The sequence below is a fragment of the Scylla paramamosain genome, chromosome 8 (genome assembly GCF_035594125.1).
Source record: "Scylla paramamosain isolate STU-SP2022 chromosome 8, ASM3559412v1, whole genome shotgun sequence".
Taxonomy (NCBI): domain Eukaryota; kingdom Metazoa; phylum Arthropoda; class Malacostraca; order Decapoda; family Portunidae; genus Scylla; species Scylla paramamosain.
This window is the reverse complement of record NC_087158.1, coordinates 22,499,540-22,514,539: the sequence shown is the minus strand read 5'-3', so window position 1 is coordinate 22,514,539 and position 15,000 is coordinate 22,499,540. Positions and strand designations below refer to the sequence as shown.

Here is a 15,000-nt window from a genome sequence, read left to right as displayed (position 1 = left end):
AGAGAGAGAGAGAGAGAGAGAGAGAGAGAGAGACAGAGACTATAAAAAATGTTAACAACCAACAAAAGCCAATCAACAAACAGTGACTCAAATTAAAATCAAAATAAAAAAGTGGTAATTCCTAAACAGAGACCAGGTTAAAAAAAAAAATAAAAAAAGATGGACGAGGGAAGAAAAGTAGAGGGAGGGGTGGGGAATGGTGTGGGAAGGGGAGGGGCAATACAGAGAAGGGGGAGGGGAATTTGTGTCCCCCCTCCGTAAGCTATTTGGTACCCCCGAAAACAAACAAGTCCATCTCTCAACTGAAGGTAAGCTGCTCAACTTTTATGATATTTGGTATCCCTTGATCGAAACTCACTGAGCCGTGTCTCTCTCTCTCTCTCTCTCTCTCTCTCTCTCTCTCTCTCTCTCTCTCTCTCTCTCTCTCTCTCTCTCTCTGGACGGGTAGATATGAAATTCTAAACCCATTACTGAATATCGTAAAACTCACTCTCTCTCTCTCTCTCTCTCTCTCTCTCTCTCTCTCTCTCTCTCTCTCTCTCTCTCTCTCTCTCTCTCTCTCTCTCTCTCTCTCTCTCGTTCTTATGAAACCACAATATTCCCATTGACATCAGTATAAACACAAGACACGCACAAATATACAAACATCTTACATCACATCATCATTCTTCTCTTACAACAGTAATTTCTCAAGCAAGATATTACTTTTTATTTTCAACACGCAAGTTTTAGGAAATTTTGTGAACCTGCTTTGGCATTTTCGTAGGAGCGGAGAATCTTGACAGGGGGAAGTAATGGTATGAAAAATCCCTAATGGACGTTCCCTGACACAAGCCTTTCATGCGAACGAAAAAGAAGAAGAAAAAAAAAAAAAGTCGGTATGAAATAATAATAAAAAATGCGACAGAAATAAAAAGAATGTAAAAAAAAAAAAAGAAAAAGGTGAAAAAAAGATAATTTTCAAGGCAAATTTCAGAGAAGAAGAAAAAATGTGTGGGTTTTATTTTTTATGCTTGTGTCGTTGGAAATTAGTAAATGAAGATGTGTGTTGTTAAAAGTTATAAAGAATATGCTAAGGAATATGATAGTGATAGTGTTGTGATTATTGAAGTGATGGTGATTGATATAGAAATAGTTATTGTTGTTAGTTCTGTTGTTGTTGTTACAGTGGTAGTCTTATTATTATTAATTATTATTATTATTATTATTATTATTATTATTATTATTATTAGTAGTAGTAGTAGTAGTAATAGTAGTAGTAGTAGTAGTAGTAGTAGTAGCAGTAGGAGTAGTAAGTAGAAATAGTAGTGGTAACGATAACAATAATAATAATAATAATAATAATAATAATAATAATAATAATAATAATAATAATAATAATAATAATAATAATAATACAATAAACGGAAATAATGGAGGAACACAACTTCATATTTCCTCCTTGATTAATCAGCTAAATTCCCGAACTAATTTTTACTCTCTCTCTCTCTCTCTCTCTCTCTCTCTCTCTCTCTCTCTCTCTCTCTCTCTCTCTCTCTCTCTCCCCTACAATATCCCCAAAAATTCACCCGAGACAATTTTTTTTTTAACAAGCGACGAATCACCAATCACGTTCTGCAGCGCCCAGCCAATCACAGCGCGAGGTTTGGCGACACGAGCGAGATGGACCAATCAGATTTCAGGACGTCAGGGTGGACAGCCAAGGATGGAGGGAGGGAGGGGGAGGAGAAGGCTGGTATGAATCAATTTCAGAGGCGGGGGCGTGTGAAGCGGCTCATTAAAAGGCTACTGGAGTGGGCGGGTCAGCGGAGGGTTGCTGGGGTGGGGTGGGGAGGGGTGGGGTGGGGTGGGGATTGGGCGGGGTGGGATGGGGTGGGTGACTGACAGAATGCTTCATTATAGTCGTCGTCTTCTTCACATCGTCATCTTCTTCATCTTTATCTTCATCTTTTTTTTTTCATCGTTATCTTCGTCTTCTTTTTCATCGTGATCTTTATTGTCTTCTTCATCGTCATTATCAAAGATTACTTATATTCTATCCTCCTCCGGCTGACTTCCGTGACTCTCTCTCTCTCTCTCTCTCTCTCTCTCTCTCTCTCTCTCTCTCTCTCTCTCTCTCTCTCTCTCTCTCTCTCTCTCTCTATTAGTTCGTCATTATTCTCTCTCTCCCTTCCTCGCTTCCTTTCGTTATCTTTTTCCTTTCTTTATCTCTCGTTCGTTCTGCGTTCCACTTGGTCTCTCTCTCTCTCTCTCTCTCTCTCTCTCTCTCTCTCTCTCTCTCTCTCTCTCTCTCTCTCTCTCTCTCTCTCTCTCTCTCTCTCTGTCGCGCTTTCTTTGTTCTTCTTCTTCTTCTTCTTCTTCTTCTTCTTCTTCTTCTTCTTCTTGTGTCTCAACTCCTAACATTCTTCCCCCTCCACTTTCTTTATCTCCCTTTCCAATTATAAGTTTACCTTGTTCCTATTCCTCTCTGCATTAGAACCTAACCTAACCTAAAGTAACCCAACTTAAGAAAAATGAGATAATTGCAAAAGACTAGGAATGGAAACTCCTTTGCTCCTCCCCTCGGTGGTCAAAGTCTAATTGATTGATTGATTAATTTATTGACTGACTGACTGACTGACCCAGGCGCCACGCAACAGGCTCGAATTGCGTCTCAGCTAAGCCTTTGTTCTCTCGCTACGACTATTTTCATAGGCCTCTGAGAAGAGTTTGTGGGTTCTCACGATTCTGTTAATAACGTAAAAATCTTGTTCACCAGTCACTAAAACCGTTTAAAACACCCTTGAAAGTCGGTATAACTAGAGCCTTTTGAAAGCTGTGGAGGCGTGGCGGGGAAGTGTTTAACGTTTTGAACTCATATAAGAACTCTTGCCAAACGTCACAGAGAGATTACGTAATACGATGATGTTTTCTCCTATTGGTGATGCAAAATCTTGTTAAATAATCATTAGAAACGTTAAATCATCACTGGAACCATTAAAACACCCTTGAACACCACTATAACTAGAGGACATTAAATATAATCGAGGTAGAACGCTGAAATGTTTGAGAATACGGACCTAAGAGGGAGAGAGACAAGGGAGGGTTTGGCAAGGCGGGGAGGAGAGCGAGCACAGACCCTCCCTCTAGTACTAGGTTATGATAATCAGCACGTCATGAGGAACTTAACACAAGCGCCGGGTTAATTAAGATAACCTCGGGAAAATAAGAAAGTGATGGAAAAAAAGAAAAAATCTAAGAATAATAGAAATACATAGAATGCGAGGTTATTTTAATCAGGACGTCATGAAGAACTTAACACGCAGGCGCTGGTTTAATTAAGATAACCTTGGGAAAATAAGAGAGAAATGGAAGAAAACATGAGAACAGACAAATATAAAACGCGGGGTCAAACGTTCTGCTAAATATGAAAAGAAAAAAATCGTTATCCTCCATGAAAATATCCTTATGAATTTGTTTACTACACTCCTACATCTTGGGAAATATAAGAAAGAAATATTAGAAAATGTAAAACTATATATATATAAAAAAAAACTTGGTTGATCTTGAAAATATGAAGCGGAAAGTCATTATCCTCCACGAAAATATTGTTATGAGTTTGCTTTCTACAATACTATATATCTTTGGAAAAAAATAAGAAAAAAAAAATAGAGAACACGTGGTTAAACATTCTGGAATACACGAAGATAAAAATCCTTATTCTCCACGGCAATATCCTTATGAACTTGCTTCCTACACTCCTACACCTACATTCTTCGACACACTTCATTTTCTCCCTCTCTCCCCTCTCACCCTTTTGGATCCTTCCTGCTCACTCATTCCTTTCCTTTGTTTTCTTCGAGTGGTCTTTTCTTCACAATTTTCTTTTCCTCCGTTTTCTTTTCGTCACAAGTCAATTGACACCATAAGAAGGGAAACTAAAGCTAAATTGCAGAGCCATAAAAAGAAGGAGGAATCGAGAGGCACCATTACCCCCTCCTCCTTCTCTCTCTCTCTCTCTCTCTCTCTCTCTCTCTCTCTCTCTCTCTCTCTCTGGTTCTCGACACTCTATTCTCGCATCACTATTCAGGAACAGCGTTTTGTGATCCGTATGGAAGGCAGAATGAATTTAGAGATGAAGGAACGTGGACTGAGAGACGCGGGTGGGGTGTTGTTATTCTTTCATTCGTGGTGGTGGTAGTAATGGTGACGATGGTAGTGGTAGTAATGGTGGTGATAGTAGTGGTAGTAATGGTGGTGGTGGTGGTGTTATTGATAGTTATTGTGGTAAGTATGATGGTGGTGGTGATGACTTGCAATGATTACTACGACTACTACTACTACTACTACTAACAACAACAACAACAGCAACAATAACGACAACAATAATAATAACCTATATATATGAATGAATAAATAAGTAAACAAAAGATATACATACAAAGAAAAAAAAAAACGAAAAAAAGAAAACGGTGCAGAAAAATTACACAAAATATTAGAGAAAACGGTAATATAAAGGTCTGTGAAGTAATGGAAGTTAATCACTGGCAATGAACTTTTTACGGTTTTATTAACGACCATTACAAAAAAAAAAGAAAAGAAATTAATTAGATTGGAGGGCGATAACACAAACTTAATTAGGGAACACCTGTGGCTTATTTTGCACTAGCTGGAGAGAGAGAGAGAGAGAGAGAGAGAGAGAGAGAGAGAGAGAGAGAGAGAGAGAGAGAGAGAGAGATAAAAGCTTTCTTCACCCACGAGGGATACATAACATCTTCCATTTTCTCTCTCTCTCTCTCTCTCTCTCTCTCTCTCTCTCTCTCTCTCTCTCTCTCTCTCTCTCTCTCCTCGTCATCCCAATTCAGGAGGGAGAGTTCTTATCTCTTTTCCTTCAATGCCTCGGCAGAGAGAGAGAGAGAGAGAGAGAGAGAGAGAGAGAGAGAGAGAGAGAGAGAGAGAGAGAGAGAGAGAGAGAGAGAGAGAGAGAGAAGGGGCGTGTTGTGTCGGAAAAGTAGCCTGCCAGCCCCCCACGACACGTTCTTTTCTATGATGTGTGCGTGCGTCATGATGGAACGAAGGCGGCACACACACACATACACACACACACGCTCACACATCTATACTTGAATTATTTATTTTATACGTATGATGGGTACTGGTTTAGGGCTACAGATACTTAGAAAAAAAAAAAATAGGTCCATTGAGTTGTCAGTCCCTAGATTGAAGAAGTGTACTGGAACCTCTCTTTTGCATCCTGTCCTCCACCACGTTGACGTCTCCAGAGAGTCTTACATATCTTACGTATCTTTACTCTCTTTGGAGCCTGTAGCCATAAAGATATTCACTTGTACGCATTACTGTATAACAATGTGACAAATAAATGATCTTATCTCATCTTATTGTTTACTGAGTGTTTCTATGCAGCTAATTCGTGTGGCCGTCATAATGAGGACACACACACACACACACACACACACACACACACACACACACACACACACACACACACACACACACACACACACACACACGAGCCCATCTTTTTTAACTGCACCTAACTGGTTAACAGGCGCAGTTTGGCGTGCATTCTTTATAGCATGTAATGGCCAGTTCCGGCAAGGACATGATGATGATTGATGATGATGATGATGATGAGGAAGAAGAAGAGGAGGAGGAGGAGTAGGAGGAGGAGGAGGCAGACACCGAGTATCATAACATGCTATGGTTGGTGGTGGTGGTGGTGGTGGTGGTGCTCGTTTCCTTCATGTCAACACTTGATTGCTGTACTGTTAGTTTTCTAAGTGTCAACCTCTCACTTCTCTCTCTCTCTCTCTCTCTCTCTCTCTCTCTCTCTCTCTCTCTCTCTCTCTCTCTCTGAATACTCTCACATATACAGATACGAGTACACACAAAAAATGCGGGCGAGGCGAGGCGGCAGGGTGTCTGAGTAATGGCTTCTGACATGCCAGGGTGGACCAATAGTACTTAAAGGCTTCGCCACAATGGGGTCAATAAGGCTCAAATAGAGGGTAAGACGCACATACAGTACTGCGCTGGGTCGTTTGTAGGTTGACGCCCCGCCTCGCCTCGTGATGGTGTCGGCAATGGCAGTAATGGTGGTAACGCAGTCATGACGGGCGGCGAGGGGCTAATATAACGCGTCCGTCAGTTGTTTAGTTCACTTCATTTCTCCTTTGCAATTCACAACAAGGAACGCAAAGGAAGAACAAATAGACACCAGACCTGTTGGCCCTTACGAGACTGGGATAAGCTGTACTATCTAAAGCAAGAGATATAAGATAATAAAAATGAAGGCTTTTATTCTAAAGCTTTGCAACGCTCCGACGATGGAACAGAAAGGAGTACAAAGAAAGAACAAACACATACCACACCTATTGGGTCCAAACGAAATTATTTGTGATTATCTAATCTAACATAAAGGAACACAAGGGAAGAACAAACAGACGCCATACCTACCTGCCCAATCTACACTAAATTAAGATATGAAGGAATACGACGAAGTACAAAGGAATAACAGACAGACAACACACCCATTGGCTTTAACGAAGCTGTTGTGATGAGCTGCACTAATATGGAGCATGAGATGAAGGATACTAAAGGTAAAGGCTCCCATCTTAAACCTTTACAAACCCTCTCATAATTTTTGCGAGGGGAAGACAGCGCTTGCCGTGACCTGATTTCCCCGTGCCGCCCCTCAAGGCTGCCAAAACAAACTTGTGTGTGGGCCAGGCAGTCACTCGCCCCACACGCCGTGCCCATCACGAGACACATGAGGAACCCAGGAGTCCACACACTGCTGTCACATTGCCCAAGCCGTACTCAAAGGACTTCAAACACAACACTGGTATTCTTCAACATTATTCTCTCTCTCTCTCTCTCTCTCTCTCTCTCTCTCTCTCTCTCTCTCTCTCTCTCTCTCTCTCTCTCTCTCTCGCCAGGACCAGTTTTAAGGACCACAGATAATTTGTTTGGTTGTCATGGGTGTTTTTTCTTAATGATGATGCAGAACTCTTGTTAAACTATCACTAGAATAGTACAATATCTCAATTATTTCCACTACAGCCTGTTAATTAAAAGTAGTCCCGATAAAACACTGAAATCCTTAACAATGCTGTCAACTGCCTCACGTATCTTATAGTTTACTCACTGACAATAATATTTACTACGACTAACGTCACGTGGAGGCAAGACAGTCAGGGAACGGAGAGTATTATCTCAAACCTGACGTCAAGAATACACCACCTGCAGCGCCACCACTCGCTGCGTCATGAGCGTCCACGTGAGGTAAGCGGCGCACACGAGACTATTATAGGATCCGTATTTTGAAACACTTCTGCGCAGCACCTCCACGACTTCCAAAAGGCTCTCCGCAGTTTAAGTTAAGCTAGGTTTTACAGGTGTTTTTAAGGTTCTAGTGAGAGATTAACAAGATTTCTCTAATATTAACAGAAAAAAAAAACTTTTGAGAACCCGATCTCTGTGGCCTCTGAAAATAGTCGTGGTGAGAGCAAAGCGATTCAGAATAAGGAGCCAGCTATCAATCATGCAGCTATCAATAACGCCTTGGAGCACGTGCGTCCTATCAACAAGACGCACCGGGGTCAGATGAATGAACCCAATCAACTGGCGAATTGACCTGCCCTTTGTGAATTATAAACACCGTGGCATGTGTCAAAAAAGGAGCGTGCACGAGTACAAGTGTCCTTAGTGAAGAAGCAATGGATAACATGTATTCACTGTTGCTCTTGGTGAAGCCTTAGACCAGAATTCAGAAACGCTTTGCTCTCTCTCACCACGACTATATTCCAAGGCCACAGAGATGATTAGCCGGGTTTTCAAGAGTGTTTATCCTGTTAATGATGTAGAAATCTTGTGCATCTGTCAATACAACCATAAAAACAAAACCGACTTAAACTTAAAAACCCGGGTAGCTTCAACTAGGGCATTTTAAAAGTAGTGGAGATACAAGAAGTGTTTCATAATATGGTCCTAACAGTCACAGTTCACCAAGTCCGTCCTTCCACTGACTACCATTTGCGCTCTTATGGCAATCCTCGCGCAATAACTGAATTGAAAAGTTGATATAAAAATTAATCAAATTCTACATGCGTCTCTCTGCACCCGCCATGGTTCGCCTGTAAACACCGCGCGCACACACACACACACACACACACACACACACACACACACACACACACACACACACACACACACACACACACACATACATTCAGCCTGACTACCACAAGGGCTTGGAGACAAATACGCGTGTATCAACTTGATCTGGCAAAGACCAAGGACACCCCGCCACCTATGCAGCGCCCTACCTGATGACTCGAGCACCTACAAGGCCGACCAGGGTTGCTGCCACATTAACTAGTCAGGGTAAGAAGTCAGAGGGATTACACATTATCGCTTACAGAACCAATTGCTTTGATATCTTTATTGCTGTGTTTTTTTTTTTTTTTTTGAGGTAAGACGAATGATAAAAAAACATTAACCAGTGATTTTTCCTTATATTACCGTTGGTTTTATATAGTTACGCCGACTTATAAAAACGATAAACAGGAATTTCTTTTGTATATCATAGCTTAAGTGGATCTCTATTGCTAAAACTTCCAATAAAACCATTATTTCTTCTTTATATCACCGATGCTTCTTCATAGTTAAGACAACTGATAAAAACGATAAGCAAGGATTTCTTTTGCTTTCTATGACTGATAATTGGATCTTCTCAGTTAGAATAACAAGTATGACAGACATCCATTCAGTAACGCAACAAGTAAAGAGGAGGGACGTTTACAGCCTTCCAACAAGCGAGAGAGGCATGATTATTTGTACCAGATTTTGCCAGAGTCCTTGTCATGCTTTCCTAATTGGTGTGAGAGAGAGAGAGAGAGAGAGAGAGAGAGAGAGAGAGAGAGAGAGAGAGAGAGAGAGAGAGAGAGAGAGAGAGAGAGAGAGAGAGAGAGAGAGAGAGAGAGAGAGAGAGAGAGAGAGAGAGAGAGAGAGAGAGAGAGAGAGAGAGAGAGAGAGAGAGAGAGAGAGAGACTGGTCAAGATTGGCTTCTGATCTCCTACTCTCTCTCTCTCGCCTCCAAACTCATCTCTCCTCCTCCTCCTCCTCCTCCTACAAACCCTTCGCCTGCTGGTCTGCACGTTCCATCTCGCCTCTCCGTCACTCCTTGCAACCACCCAACTTCAGAACTCCGTAGAATCGAAACACATATAATTGTAGGGAATCACTTAGCCCCGCCACGTCTAGGAACGAAGGTCACGGTGCAAGTTCTCATTGTGTGTAAAATGAAGAGTTATAAATAGTTTAGTGTTAAGTATATGCATTATTTCAAATCTAGGTAATTAATTGGGTTTTCGTTTATTAATTTATTCGTTCTTTGCCATTTGAAGACTGATCGTAGTAGATGAAAAGAAGGAAAAGAAGGTGGAAAAGATGGAAAAGGTAAGAGGGAAGGCAGAACTGGTAGAGAAATAGGTAGAGAAGGTAGAAAAAGGTGGAGAAAATGGGGGAAACAATAGAAAAGATAGAAAAGGCGGAAAAAAGTAAAAAAGGAGGAAAGAAAAGGTAGAAAAAGACGGAAAAAGATAGGAAAGAAAGAAGAAAAGTAGAGAACGTAAAAAAAGGTAGAAAAGATGAGAAAATAATCGAAATATCCTCATTTCTTACGATTTAGGGAACCACCATGGATGAAAAGATAAGAAAAAAGGAGAAAATAAACTGACATGTCCTTGGAAGTCCTGTCCTAAGACCTGGGGACCGAGTGCAGGAAATGGGAGGGGTGAAAAAAGAAGCGAGGCAGAGAAAGAAAAAGATCGCGAAATTCCAGGAAAACAAGTCTGATGAAAAATTGCGTCACAACTCAATTTTGACCTCTGAAGTTTATCTTCCTCCTGCTCCTCCTCCTCCTCCTCTCCTCTTTATCTTCTTCATCAGCTTGTTTCTCTTCACTTCCACCCAACACCACTGCTACCTCTTCGTTGTCCTCCTTCTCCTCCTCCTCCTCCTCCTCCTCCTCCTCCTCCTCCTCCTCCTCCTCCTCCTCCTCCTCCTCCTTCAACTCCTTCTCCTCCTTCTCCTCCAACTCCACTACCTCCTTCTCCTCCTTGCTCTCCTCCACGCCACACACAGTAATGGAGGCATCAGCAAGTTTCTCCTCCACTCTCCTTTCCCTACCTCCTCCTCCTCCATTACCTCCTTCCCTCCCTCTTCCCTTCGATAAATCACAGAAAACGGAGAACACGTATGTGGCCATTACTGTGTGTGTGTGTGTGTGTGTGTGTGTGTGTGTGTGTGTGTGTGTGTGTGTGTGTGTGTGTGTGTGTGTGTGTGTCTGTGTGTGACGTGCAAGGAGTGGGACAGACGTGACCTACTTGGCACAGGAGGAAAGAGAGAAAAGAGAAAGGAGAGGAGAGCAGAGTGGGAGAGGTTAGGAGGGAAGGGAAAGGGGGAGAGTTGAGAAAAGAGAGGAGGGGAAAGCTGGGAGAGGTTAGAATGAACCAGAGAGGGTGGGAGTAAAGGGGCGGAGGGGAGGTGACGTAAGTGCTAGTGAGGGGAGGGTGAGGAAGAGGCGAAGAGGAAGGAGGGGAAGGAGGGGAAGGAAGGTACAGAAGGTGAGGGGTTCATAGTCTCGTGACCTCTTAAAATATATAATCGTGCTTGGCAAGTGATATGACTGTCCTTGTTCTGTGCTTCCAAATGGTCTTACTCAATGATAATAATAATAATCTGACTGTACATGCTACGCTAACATTTCCTTTGCTGGACGTGGTAGTGACGAGGCATCTATGTGTAAGGGACAAGAAGGAACCGAGTCACGTTTTCCCCTTCACGGTTTGTACTCCTAGGCGCTTTGTTCTCTCAGCAGGACTATATTTAACCCTTTCACTGCGACATGCAACAATTCACAATACTAAAAGCAATGTATGAAATCTTTATAAGCATCTGCTAGAGAGAAATGCACGAAAAAGGAAAACACTGCAATTTTTAGCCAGTATGATGTCTGGAGTTGGCTGATGAACGAGAAGAAGTGTCCCTGAGTGGATAGTGATTAAGGAAAGATGTATCAGTTGGCAGTGAATGGGTTAAAGGTCACAGAGGGATTAGACAGGTGTTCATAGATACTTTTTTCTAGGGAAGGTGCACACTAACCAAACTATCATTAGAATTATGGAAACACCCTGGAAAAACGTAATAACTTGTAGGGCCACAGAGGTGATTAGTCGGGTTCTCATAGATATATACTCTTTTCTACTATTGACGGTCCAAAACAATTAAACTATCACTAGATTCACTAAAAAGTCCTTCAGAAACGTAATAACTTCCCGATCCTCTCTCTTTTTTTTTTTGTCATGTCCGAGATGATTGGCCTAGGGGGAAGAAAAAACGGCTATGAATAAAGGCCAACTTAAATAAAAAAAAACCTGTTGAAAATAAATCGAATATTAGGAGATGAAAACGTTTAAGAATCCGATCCCAAGCTTTGTCACATACAGGAGAGAGAGCGAGAGATAGAGAGAGAGAGAGAGAGAGAGAGAGAGAGAGAGAGAGAGAGAGAGAGAGAGAGAGAGAGAGAGAGAGAGAGAGAGAGAGAGAGAGAGAGAGAGAGAGAGAGAGAGAGAGAGAGAGAGAGAGAGAGAGAGAGAGAGAGAGAGAGAGAGATTTTCTGCTTGTTGGTGGTGGTGGTGGTGGGGGACGAGTAGTAGTAGTAGTAGTAGTAGTAGTAGTAGTAGTAGTAGTAGTAGTAGTAGTAGTAGTAGTAGTAGTAGTAGTAGTAGTAGTAGTAGTAGTAGTAGTAACAATAATAATAATAATAAATTTCAACCTTCTTTCTCAAAACACCCAAAAAAATAATAAACAAATAAAATAAAACAGAAATAAAACAAATAAAGAACAATTAAATAAACCAAATAAAATAAGGAAAAGCACAATAATGAGCCACTTTCCTCGTCTCCATTCACCCGTCATTGTTATTTTTCATGCCCATATTTACCGCAAACAATAACTTAACCCTTAGGCAGCAAATCCTTTTCCCATTCTTTCCTTATTGTTCACCTTCTTGCCTAAAAAAAGAAAGAAAAAAAAAGGAAAAAAAAACGGGGAAAAAAATGGGGACAAATATACAGAAAACAAGCTCCCTTCTGATTGGTCGCTTGCACAAACCCGGAGGATGAGAACGTTCGCTGATTGGTCGGCGCCGAGTGCTGAATGGAGAGGGACGGAGGGGAGAGAGGGAGAGGGGGTGGATGGTGATCTCTTCTATTGACTAGGAAATATTGCCGAGGAGGAAGAGGAGGAGGATAGGGAGGAATATGAGAGACTACTACCAGATATCCTTCCAACCTTCCAGACCTCCACTCCTTCCTTCCTTCTTTCCTTATCTCTCCTTCACTCCCTCCCCAGTGGTGTTTGAAAAGCCCAGCGGAGAGACAACACTATTCTCTCTCTCTCTCTCTCTCTCTCTCTCTCTCTCTCTCTCTCTCTCTCTCTCTCTCTCTCTCTCTCATCCTTCGCCTACTCTTTCCTCTAATTCAATTCTTCCTCCTCTCGTCCTTCACTCCTCCTCCACTCTTTCCCATTCTCTCCTTTATTCCTCCTCTTCCCTTGTACTCGGTGACTCTTGGGACACGGCGCCGTCGAGAGAGAGAGAGAGAGAGAGAGAGAGAGAGAGAGAGAGAGAGAGAGAGAGAGAGAGAGAGAGAGAGAGAGAGAGAGAGAGAGAGAGGTGCGCATCACCACTGTCATCACTACAATCACCACCAGTGCTATTCCCATCCATCAACTGCAAGATCAACCTTCCCTGCCCATCCATCTTCCCTCAACCATACATGTCAACCTTCCACCCCCTTCCTTCCCCTTTCCTCTCAATGCCCCCGCCGCCACCCTCCTCCCTTCTCCCTCGCGGCCCTCAAAACGCTGGGAAGGCGCCATGGGATGCAGGGTAAACGGCGGGACCTTATGAACACTTCTGGCCGCACCTAGACCACTTTCAAAAGGTTCTAATTGAAGTTACACGGGTTTTTTAAAGTTTTTCTTTATGGTTCTAGTCGTGTATTAACAAGGTTTGTACATCACTAATAGCAGAAACAGTCTCAAGAACCCGGCTGATCATCTCTGTGGCCTTTGAAAATAGTCGTGGTGGAAAGAGCAAAACATTTTAAAGTACGGGTCCTGAAAAAATAAATTGGGATCCGTTTTCTGTTAATTCTATATGGTAGACTCAAGTTCTTTATGGTCACCAAGGGGATGGGTTTTTTTTTCAGTGTTTGCGTGCTCAAGGAATAACTCAGGGTTGTTTTCTGGGTCACGCAAGGGCGGAGGATCTTAAGGAATGTTCCCGCACGTCCCTGAAGACCCCAGAGGAGTGTGTGATGTCCTCAGAGTATTCAGAATCAGAGAAAAGGAGAGTGAAATGTTTGCGTGGATTTGCCTGCCCGCGTAAACACTCTCTCTCTCTCTCTCTCTCTCTCTCTCTCTCTCTCTCTCTCTCTCTCTCTCTCTCTCTCTCTCTCTCTCTCTGCGATGCCACATAACCTCGTTGTTTAGATTTAATCAGTTTATCAGTCAATCAATCTATCAATACATTCCATTCTGTAACGTTGCATTCCTAACTCTACTTCCTCTCCCGTGTTCCATCTCTAACAGTTTATTTCCTCACCCTGACCCCTCCCTCACCGTCGCCCTCAGTCCTTTCCGCCCTGTGCCTCAATTTACTTAAACAACTCAATCCCTCTCCCCTCACTCTGCTCTTACTAACCTAATCTCGATTTTACAGTTGCTCTCCTTATCTCCTGTTCTAATCATGTTGCCCAGCGGTAATGTCCTCGCCTCCTCCTCGCCCTGTGTATCGTAATCCAGCACGCGTGTTCGAATCCCGCTCAGTCCTTCGTCGTCTCTCTCTCCTTATCCTTTGATACCTTATGACAGTATGACACTTGTTACCTCACGTCTAATTCTTCCTTTCTCATCTTCACCAGTACTAGACAAACACCATTCCTCCCACTCTCCCTAAGACAACAAGTATGCAGACAGTTATTCCTTCCCTACTTCTTCATCATAGCTAATCCTAACCACAAGTATGTATTCCGTGTCCTCTCACCCGGCCCTCCCTAAGACCTCAGCGGCATGAAGACAAGACAACACTCACCATCCGTTGTAGGCGAATAATCCCGAGTAGAAGGAGAGCGCTACCTTGGTGAAGTCCGGCTCTGTGTTGTCGAAGGTGAAGTACTGGGTCTGTCCTGGGGAAGAGACAAGAGAGATCGCGGTTAGTGGGCCAATGGAAGCGACGAGGGGAGCTAATAATAGTACGTGTTTGAGGAAGGAGGCTGTGAGGGGATGCATATGGTGTGATGATGCTTCTATAAGTGACAGAAGGAAGGATCAAAGAGTGTGTCGATCAGGACTTAATTAAGATGAGGAGGAATATGAGTAAGTAGAATTAGTGATAAAATATATAAAAACTAGCTAAAAGAAGGATGTGGCGTGACGTGCCTCCCATACCTGACAGATTAAGGATCAAAATGTGTGTGGATCTGCCCTTGAGATGCGTCTGCAAAGGGAAATACGGAGAAAGCAGAATGAGGAGAAATAAATGAAAAAAAGGGCTAAAAGAAGGAAGAAGTGTGACGTGCCTTCCATACGTGACAGATGAACGATCAAACGCAGCAAACGTTGATCTGAGCTGATGAGGTATTGATGGTGGGAAAATAGAAATTCGAAATAAAAGGAGTATGGTGTGGGCAGAATAACTGGCAAAAAAAAAAAAAAAAAATCCTACAAGAGATACAGGAGGCAGGAAAAAAGATTGAGGATAATACGAATGATAGGGATTTTACGAAGGGAAATAAGGGTAATAATTAGTTTTTAAGGTGAAAGAGGATGATATACGATGAAACTTAAGAAAAAAATAGTATTGCATGGATATAAGAAATGAAGAAGAGGACTTAATAGAAATATGACTGGTATTTACTAAGGAACAGAAGA

At 42.4% G+C, this 15,000-nt stretch overlaps 1 protein-coding gene across 4 annotated transcripts in view; it reads right to left on the bottom strand.

Annotated features, from left to right (window-relative positions):
- The window catches only part of LOC135102976 (large neutral amino acids transporter small subunit 1-like), a 132,041-nt gene that overhangs the window by 37,916 nt on the left and 79,125 nt on the right, over positions 1-15,000 (bottom strand). For all 4 annotated transcript variants that reach the window (XM_064008752.1, XM_064008754.1, XM_064008751.1 and 1 more), the window contains exon 3: positions 14,162-14,255. In XM_064008752.1, the coding sequence (XP_063864822.1) occupies positions 14,162-14,255 (94 nt within the window). The remainder of the gene's footprint in view (positions 1-14,161; positions 14,256-15,000) is intronic.